Here is a 9,940-nt window from a genome sequence, read left to right as displayed (position 1 = left end):
TCATATCCTTTAATTGTATCAACTGATCAAAATGCAATTTACAGCAATTGAAAAAGTTTGATTTGATTGAAATGTCCTGATGTTTTGAGCCGACTTGGTAGAATTAATTTAAGAAATCTCAGAAACGAATTACAGAAAATTCTGAATACAATTGATCTTTGAGGCCATTCTTTACATTTCGCGATTTATAAGCTCAAACTGCTACTTGTGACTTAAGCGCGATCGAAAATCTGTGTTATTAAAAGAAAACACTATCAGAACATGTTAAACTTTTTAATTTCATATCTATCAAATCTATCGCTTATAAAATTAAAAGGCTGTGTCAAAGAATATAAGATTGATTGACCTTTTAAATCGGGTTTTTCTTGGACTCAAAACATTTTAGTCGAATGTTGCCAACCATATTAAACAATATATTCTATAAATGTATCTGGATCTAATTTTCAGGAAAAGTGTTTGAAAAATTGATTCAAATAAGTTCGATTGAAATTATTAGTTTCTATATCAATGTTATCTCACAATTATTTTTTCGAAGTAATTCAATTATGCGTTAAGCAAAAATATCGGGTATTCAACAATAGAAATCAAGAAGTTTCATGTCATCAAGGACAAAGATGACATGGTGTTGATCTTAAACACCCAAGGAAGCTTTTAAAAATTCTGCGAATGTTGGAAAATTCTGTTCAAATGACTTAGTGGTAAATGAAAATAAAATAATGGTGATAGAGAGAGCGGTTTAGAGAGAGCGATCAGATAATGGAACAACACCCTCGACCTACAAACGACATGAGCTGAAAATTGCGTGTTAATTTAAATCACGGTAAATACCCAGGTAACTTCTTTATATGTAAAGAAAATTTTAAAAAATACACCAGATGGTTAGCAAAAAAACGAAACAAACACTCAATTCAACTTGAGGACTGATTGGAGGATCAAGACAGTCAAAACTCTAAGCCTAATCATCTACGTTTAGAGTTCACTTACAAATGTCAGTGTAATATCGAGGGGGGTCTTATTATCTACACCTATTTTGTTGGAACAGTTATCAATACGGTCTATAACCTTAAATAGCTTCTTCCATGGTAAATCCAATTGTTTTCTCTCATAATCACTTCGTACAAAAATATATATGGATACTTTGCTGTCTTCAATATTGATTATGTAATTTCCCTATGACAGAATATCGGTATTGATATTGACATTGAAGTATCAGTATCAGATTTGATATTTCTCATTATTTTATAATGTGAATCCATGAAATAAAAACAGCGTGAGGTGCACCCTACGCTTTTTTATAAGAAAATGATTATTTTGTAATCAATCTTTCCGTATTTTAACCTCGTTAAAAAATTATTTATACTTTTAAGTTTGGTTTTTTAATGAAGCGTGTTTTTCATTTTGTTACTTTTGGATGAAATTTTTTTCTTAATGGGGGCTGAAAATTTTTTCTTTTTACTTGGAATATAAATAAAAAAGAGGATTTATTATATTTAAGTCCTCGAAAACTAAGCATTTTCTCAAGTGCCCCGTTTTGATCCCCTCTTTTCCTCTGATATCTTTATTTTATTATTTTAGAATTTAAAAATTTCGAAAAAAGAGTTCTTTCAACAGAACTCTTGTATTTTCTGTCGAAACAATTTTTTTTATTCAAAATTTTTTTCGTGCTAAAAAAAAATGAGTTAAACACTACAAGTTTTTTAATCCTATCATTTCAATATGCTTAAAAAACTACGTCAAATTTTTCCATGTTAATCAAAATGCGTAAATTTATCATAAGACTGTCGCAATTTAAAAAATCTCGAAACACTCGTTTTTTTTTTTTAATTTTCGATTTTTGACCTGAAGAGTTTAAAAATGTATATAACTAATTTAAAATTGAGAGAAATTTAATATTTGTATATCTTTCAGTTTTTAAGTATTATGAGTATGGACATAGCGGGAAATTCCAGGGATACTCTGCAGGGTCAACTGTTTTCCAGATTTTTCTGTTTAGACACTCTCTAATAGAATACTATACAGTATTTTAAGAGGATGTGATAAAATAAAAGCTTGTAAATTATCGCTGAATACTAGTGCACTGATAGAAGGATTTAGTTCTATTTAATAAGATTTAGTAACAGATACTAAATGATTTAGTAACAAACCTTTCATTACCAAATATTTAGTAATAGAAACTAAATCATTTATTAAAGCCCATTTAGTTGCACCAAATAAATATTTAGTAGTATTTAACAAATGAATTATTGGTACTCAATAAATCGTTTATTGGTATCCAAAAAATTAATTTTTTAACTAATTTTAGCGTGTAACCTAATTTTTCAACTTAAAATAAATAAAAATAATTAAAACAAATAATTTTAAGTAAAAATGTAAGGTATTATAAAGAAAAGAATCTCATTAAATTATATTTTTTCGTTTGAGACATTTATAAAATTAAAAATTAAACAAGTTTTTAACACATCAATAATAGAAAAATTTTAAAATGTAAACTAAACTCCACTGAGAAAAGACATAAATAGAAGATATTCATTGGGAGTATGTGTGTTTTTAAAGGTTTAATAAATCTCCCAAAATCGAGCTGAATAACATAATCTAAGTTAGTGAATAGATTTTGTATCACATAAACATCGGAATTAAAGCATATCCATCTACCGACAATACTTGCCAAAGAAATATTTAGTACCTGTTACTAAATATTATTTGGTGGATCTAAATATTTATTTCCATGTAATAAGGCTTTGTTCATATAAAGAAATCATTCATTAAGCTGTAATAAATAATATTGATGGGTACAAAATATTTGTTTTTCCCAAATAAATGAATGAAAATTTTGTTACTAAATCAGTTTAGTACTCTGTACTAAATCCTTCTATCAGTGTGGTATGGTCTGTTATCTCTCAAGTGTACATGAATTTATTTCACGACGCTGACTGTAAAGCTAAATACTGTATACAAAGCATTCATCTTTACTCTGAATTAATCCAATTAGAGTTCTTATTATTCAGTTATATTATATTTATTTCAAGAAGAAAGACACTGCTTGAATAAAGCTTGGTGAGTATCTTAGGAACACGATCATTTTAATTTTTATAGACTATAAGATATAATTCATAAATTTGTAACGTTTACATATTATTCTAGTCAATAGAAAGTTCTACTATTTAAATGAAAATATCATAAAAATATTATATTTAACTCTATCATAGTAGAGTTATTAACCTTCTATTATACACGCTAAAGATTCTGTTTTTGTTACATGAGGAGAAAAGAATCATTGTAATGCTTTTGAGCTTGACAGAGTTGCCAAATCTATTTTGAGCACCTAAAATATTGTTTCATGAGATTCAAATGAACTTAAATAAATATGCATACCAAAATATTCATAACGATCAATTCAATGGTCAACCGTTTTCCTAATGTTTTTCTATCAATGGCCATTACAATTCCCCGATCCGTTAATACTACAATCAGGACGTTGTTACTATCTATTTTCAGTAAATCAGTCAGTAATTAATGCACTTAGTATAGTTACGTAAAATATACGGAAGCAAGGAATTATAATTAAAAATAAACTATCTAAGTGAATTCACGGTATAATTTTTGCTAATCAATTAAGTCGACTTATTCAATCATGTTTACAATTTTTCGAACTTATTTAAAAAAACAATTTAACTATATAGCGCGAGTTAAAGTATATTTATAAATATTTATAAATTTTTCTAGTTAAATCAGTAAAATGTATTAATAGATAACGTAAGTCTAGTTCAAAACAAAAACATCCAAACAGGGTTGTGATTTATTTTAAATCTAAATTGCGAAAATTGCTCATATGAGATCCTTTGTCGTGACATATAATATGTACAAGATTTAAATTTTTGACTGTAAATAAATTACTGTAACATTCATAGACATCATCACTTTTAATTAAATTTTCTTCAGATAACTTTATTAACTGCGGCACCAAAGTACGTGATCTTTCAATTCTGTAATAATTAATTTGCATTGTTAAATCATAACTAACATTCAAAATATAAATAATCATTAAACAACGTAATGTATATAATACTTACTTATGATCTAAATTCCAAGTTGAAAAAAGAACAAGTTCTTCATACGATCGATATGGATTAATTTTATGTTTTTCTCCATAAGCACAGTTGGTCGCATTCCAAATGCCTTGACATTTGAATTCTCCACTCGCATCGCAAAGTGCATATTCCTCACTTCCTCTCCGAGAAAATATTTTATGTGATGGAATTTTCTTATTATCAACAGTTATTTTTCTAATTTCACGCTGATTATCAAGAGATACCTTTTTAGCATCAATTTCATCTTCAAGAGCGTCTATTTCTTGATCAATTTTTTGTTCTGTTTTCAATAGTTCAATTTGGCAAGGACAATGGCTGTAACACTCGTTATAAGCTCCATCCGTTGTATCTAATAAGTGATTCACTTTTTTTTTATAAGCACGACTTCGATCGAAGTAGTATCCAAAGTAATGATCTTCTTTGAGTTGTAATTTAAAATAATTAATCACATCATACAGTCGTGCTCTCGCTTCATGGTTAGTTAACCACGTATTAGATGCTTTAATTTGTTCAATTGCTTTATATAAATACCCACGTATTCTGTCCTGGCATCTACGATGCATGTATGCTTCCTGAAATAAAAGAATCGAATCAACCTAAAAATCAGTTACTTTTGCTTTTAATTATCATGAAAGAATCCTAGTTTTAATATATACCTTAGTCAAGACATTACTTTCCAAACCTTTAAACCACTCTGGATGATCATCTCTTTTACTAAAAGCAGTCTTAGAATCATCGGTATTTAATACGCTGTTCAAAATTGCAACTTTTCTTTTTAGATTGTCTGATAAAAATTTATAAGCTTGTTCACCTGCTGTGAGATAATCGATGTTGATTTTTTTCAGTATTTCATACAGTAAGTCTGCATCTGTAATGAATAAAAATAAAAAATTGTTAATGTATTCTAACGAGTGTTTTGAAATTCATCTTTACTGGAAAGAGTGACAAATTTATATATAAAATTTATGAGTTTCTATGTGTGAATTTGTTCGTATTTTGATGTGTTCTATAAAAGTTTATGAGATTTTTCTAGTTAGAATTAACTTCTCCGTCATTCAAGTAGTTTATAGTTAACCAATTATCAGCTCCCTTTATATTTATTATTTTTAAAAATATACTTTTGGTTTTTTAATTAAAACTTTACATTACTTCATTTAATCATTCGATTGCTTACCCGAAAACAATTTTTCACCAGGTTTCTGAAGGATCAAAGTTGTTTGAGATTCCAAGGTGTGGAAATACTCATCATCATCAATTAAAGAACCATCTAAAAGGTATATATTGATCTCTGCAATGTCATTGGTTACCTACGTAACAATTTATAACAATAACAATCTAAATTAAATTGAAATTAATTACGTGATATGAAAACAAATAATTAATTCTGAATTCACGCACTAAAATTATTTTTAATTTGATAATTGATAGATAGTGTGGTTTAGGATGAGATTATACTGTGAAGGAAGACTGAATCAATTATAAACTACGTAAGTACTATCGAATAATTTTACTTTTGCAGCAGAGCTATCTATCATATAGTTAATGATTATTAGATAACACTTACATCGTAATTAGTGTCAGAATATTTTAAACTAGACGAAACATGAAATTTTTTCTGAATATCATGGAAAATAGTCACTCAGTATCAAATGAATAGAGTGAATGAATGTTATTAATCTCCACCATTCTCTATGAACAAGCGATGAAATACAATATGTTTGACTGCTTACGTTGAATTTTAAACAAGCTTTTCGTTTTAATTCTTGAAGACTACGAGAAGCGATCCCAACTTTTCGAGTTCTATTAACATCTGTTATCTTGAACCCTTTGAGCTGAAAATATTTATACAAATATACTTTTCACATTATAAAATTTTAACAATAATTTAAAAAAAACCTATCTAATGATCGTTGAAATTATAAGTTATAATAAATAATAAACAAAATATTCGTAAAGAATAAATTGAAAAAACGGCTACAAATAAGTTTTAGAGATTTTTATGTAAGTTACCAAGCAAATTTATTTTTAACTCTTTATATGTTTCAAATGTACGTATATATTTGCCTTGTTTTATAATATTTTCTGATTAACAAACATAAAATCACATAAAACGATGAATTAAGTTTATCAATATTTGCTTGAAGTACAGCTTGAAACATTTATTTCTTCTAGAGTGTAAGAATAAAAGTTATCTCCTGCAGTTTTTCAGCAACTTGCATGACTAAAGAAGATTATTGGGATAAATTTAATTTTACACTGAGAAAAAAAAGTACTACTCTTGAGAAAATTTTCTTGTTACAAGAATATATATTCTTGATAATTTTCAAAAATATATTTTCATGTCTCAAGAATTGATCGAATTAATTGAATTATTTTTTGTTTAATTCAAGTGAACCTATTCGTTTGTTAATCTATCAAAATTAATGCCAATATTTTATTATCATGATAGATATTGATATTCTTTTATCAAAAAACCAAAATTTATTTTAAACGATTCTTGAACCAAGAAATTTTTTTCTGGACAAAAATTTTTTTTTTCTCAGTGTACTTCGTTTCTGATGAATAATATTAAACTGAGTAAGACCTTTTCGCGGTGATTTCTGCGCTTGTATATACTCAGAACCTTTGTTTCGTCCAATAATGTTAGAGCATAAAAACGTATCTCGAATGAATAATTATTTCAGGAAGTGATATATTTTTTATATAACTATGTACAAAATAGAAAAAAAAAATTTTTTAAAGAGTTTGGATTTAGACCTTTATTGAAGAAATTATCGGCAAAACACTAAAAACCAGAGCAATTTTATTGAAAATATTTTAGTTGAGTTCGATTATCCCACTAAAACAATATTATAGCTGAGACTGTGGCTGTAGATAATTTAGTTGAATTTAAAAATGCTTGCTTCAATCACTTTTTTGAACATGACAATTAAAAATTGCAATCTTTATTTTGGATCTTATTTAAATATTTTTTCTTGTAGAATTATTATGACTTTAAATTAAGTTATTTGTTTGTATTAAATAATCTATTTGGATTTTATAACATTTGAAATTAAATCTAATTGTAAACCTTTAATTAGTTAAGTAATCTTGTAACCTATGTAAACCAATGTAATTTAAATATTGATGGCTTTGAGGGAGCTTAGGTTCCAGAGCCAAATAAATTTTTTATCTATCTATCTATCTATCTATCTATCTATATGAATTTAATAACTTAATCACCTCATGCTTAGCTTCGGAGCTCATAAATTGAGCAATAAAATTTGTAAATGACATAATTTTGTTTTTTTATTTATTGTAAATATTTCATATAGCGCGCAATTTTTAATTAATTGTTTGATATAAGTTAATATATGACTGTTTGCATATATATTTGTTATTTTCGTGAACTAAACACAAACGACAAGTTATAAATGTAACGATCGATTTGAACATTAAAAGTTAATTCACATTAGCCAAAATAAACATCATAAAAAATTAATTAATAAAATAGAGAATTATCAATTATATCACTTAGTCACTCAAAATATGTAGTGTCGAAAACTGGTAGAAAATGTATCTCTATTTGATTTTATTTTTTATATTTATAGAAAATAAAGATAAACACTATACAGAATAAAAATATATAAAGATATTCTCCATGATAGTAAGCACTTTAGTTGACGTTGATATGTACCTGCACCCAGAGAGTAATTCTCTGGATAAATCTTGAATAGTTGGTCATTTTAGCGCCATCTATTAAAAATACTTGTCACTTTGTCATCCACAGATTCGGTAGAATCTGGCGCCAAGTTCCGTTCAAATCTGCTGTAAACGGAGCGCCAGACTACCGACTGTGTTTACTGTAAGCAGAACGGTTATTTTGAGGTTGCAAAATTTTATTTAATTCTACGGTACTTTTTTTTCCTAAATTGTATATTATAACAGTAATTCATACTTTATTTGACTGTTATTAATTAATTATATTCACTTATAACAATTAATCTACTTGAAATTATTAAATTTAATCAGCACAAACTATAGCAACGCAAAAATTTCGATCCTGACTTTTTTTCGATGGGCAAAGTGATCTGCCACAGACTAAATAATTCGAGAATGCATAGTAATCCTTCATTAGATGAGAAACTACAGTTAAAAAAAGATATTTCACAGCTTGCATCTACACCCGCCAGGGTGCGCTGGAATTATTTTTACATAAACTGTAGTTTCAAGGGGATAATTTGCTATAAAAAATGCAACCAACGCCAGATTTAAGTTGGTACCAATTGTAAATTTTTATTATAATTACAAAAAATACTAAAATCCGAACAAAAACAGTTTCACTGTAAAAAAATCGCGCCAAGTCCACGTTCATAAGACTATTAAGAAAAAAAAAATTTGTTTTTTTCTTTACAAAAATATATAAAATAAAAAAATCCAAGTAACCGATATGATTGTTTATGATTTTCGGAAGTTAAAAAAAATTTTGTTATAAATTTAAAAATTAAGAAAAAAATTTTGGAACGTACTTGGTGTGCGTCATTGTGTATTTCAATTTTTTTAAAGTCCTAGTAAATAGATTTTACGAATTTCATTAAAAGTAAAATATTTTGCAACCGAGCACACTAAATACGTTCCAAATTTTTTTTTTAATTTTTAAATTTGTAACAAAATTTTTTTTAACTTCCGAAAATCATAAACAATCATATCGGTTACTTGGATTTTTTTATTTTTTTATTTTATATATTTTTGTAAAGAAAAAAACAAATTTTTTTTTTCTTAATAGTCTTATGAACGTGGACTTGGCGCGATTTTTTTTACAGTGAAACTGTTTTTGTTCGGATCATCATATTCTCTGTTGATAATAGTAGAATTAGTCAAATTTGTCGAAGGCAAATAAAATCAACCGTGATTCTCAAATTAAATCACTCTTGAAATGCAATTTTAATATCATTTGTAGTGTAATTTTAAATCAATATTTTTTCCGTGTGTCTTTTTTAAAACTCTAGACTTTGAGTTTTTTTTACTTGGGCAAGACAATTTGCCAAAATTCTGAGGAATGATTTTTATAGGGTAAAAAAGGATAAAAAAACTTTCAACCAAATCGATAGGAGTTAAATTTAAAAGAGGTCGATTTGGCATAAAATAACTTATACAATCATATAAAATTCTATATAATTGTACAAAAATTATAAAAATCATTATACATAATTCTTTATAAGTTTTTTTAAGTTGAGACCGTACGATCAAGGGCGCCAGAGTTAACTGGAAATAATTGAAAATTAATCAATTTTTATTTCCCGGGTAAAAGTTTTTTCATGAATTTTACGAAGTTTTATAAAATTACATAAAAATCGCTTAAAAGTGATATAAAAAACTGTTATAGTTGAAAACATGAGCATCATAAAAAGAAATAGCAGATTGTCGATTGTGAGCGTTACTAGTCACTTACTTTGTAGAAATACTAATAGGCAAGTGATATAAAAAGAATCTAATGACACCAGCTGGCACACAGAAAAATAACTTCCCGATTTTTTGAAAATTATCGATTTTTATAGCGGGAAGTTAAAAAATGGTTTGTACATTTTGACCAGACCTACTAAGGATTATGCATTTCGATAAGCTGAATCTGAATTTATGGTCGGTTTGGGCCGTATACTGCCAAAATTTTGAGTGAATTTCAAAAAACCGTCAAAAATGGCTACAAATCGCAAAAAAGTGTAGTTATGCGAGCGAAAAATGAATTTTTATTTCAAATTCATTAAAAATGTTTCTTATTTATTTCTATGTACTGAATCTAAATTTAAAGTACTTAATAAATTAGCTCTCTTCTAAAAGTCAGTAATACGGCTTATTTATTTTTTGAAATTAAA

General features: G+C 27.0%; 1 protein-coding gene across 2 annotated transcripts; it reads right to left on the bottom strand.

The window, feature by feature from the left end:
- Positions 1-3,763: 3,763 nt before the first annotated feature.
- LOC123261690 (DNA fragmentation factor subunit beta) lies at positions 3,764-7,812 on the bottom strand. Of its 2 annotated transcripts, none has more exons than XM_044723441.1 (6): positions 7,765-7,812; positions 5,819-5,920; positions 5,263-5,395; positions 4,745-4,956; positions 4,071-4,660; positions 3,764-3,983 (listed from the first exon to the last, which is right to left on the bottom strand). In XM_044723441.1, the coding sequence occupies exons 1-6, from the start codon at positions 7,810-7,812 to the stop codon at positions 3,797-3,799; spliced, it is 1,272 nt and encodes a 423-aa protein (XP_044579376.1). In that variant the 3' UTR covers positions 3,764-3,796. The 2 variants fall into 2 exon arrangements, with proteins under 2 accessions (XP_044579376.1, XP_044579375.1); XM_044723440.1 differs by lacking the exon at positions 7,765-7,812 and adding an exon at positions 7,311-7,545.
- Between the last annotated feature and the right edge of the window lie 2,128 nt (positions 7,813-9,940).

The sequence above is a fragment of the Cotesia glomerata genome, linkage group LG3, assembly GCF_020080835.1.
Source record: "Cotesia glomerata isolate CgM1 linkage group LG3, MPM_Cglom_v2.3, whole genome shotgun sequence".
Classification (NCBI taxonomy): Eukaryota; Metazoa; Arthropoda; class Insecta; order Hymenoptera; family Braconidae; genus Cotesia; species Cotesia glomerata.
Note: the sequence above shows the minus strand (reverse complement) of the source record. Positions and strands in the feature narration are given on the sequence as shown.

What these genes read in the sequence shown, in the direction of transcription:
- LOC123261690 (XM_044723440.1), bottom strand. Translation starts at nt 7,364, where the DNA reads ATGTCATTTACAAATTTTATTGCTCAATTTATGAGCTCCGAAGCTAAG. An exon ending in GCTCCGAAGCTAAGCATGAG is followed by an intron (nt 5,921 to 7,310) that starts GTGATTAAGTTA and finishes AAATATTTTCAG; the next exon opens with CTCAAAGGGTTCAAGATAAC. An exon ending in ACTTGGAATTTAGATCATAA is followed by an intron (nt 3,984 to 4,070) that starts GTAAGTATTATA and finishes TAATTATTACAG; the next exon opens with AATTGAAAGATCACGTACTT.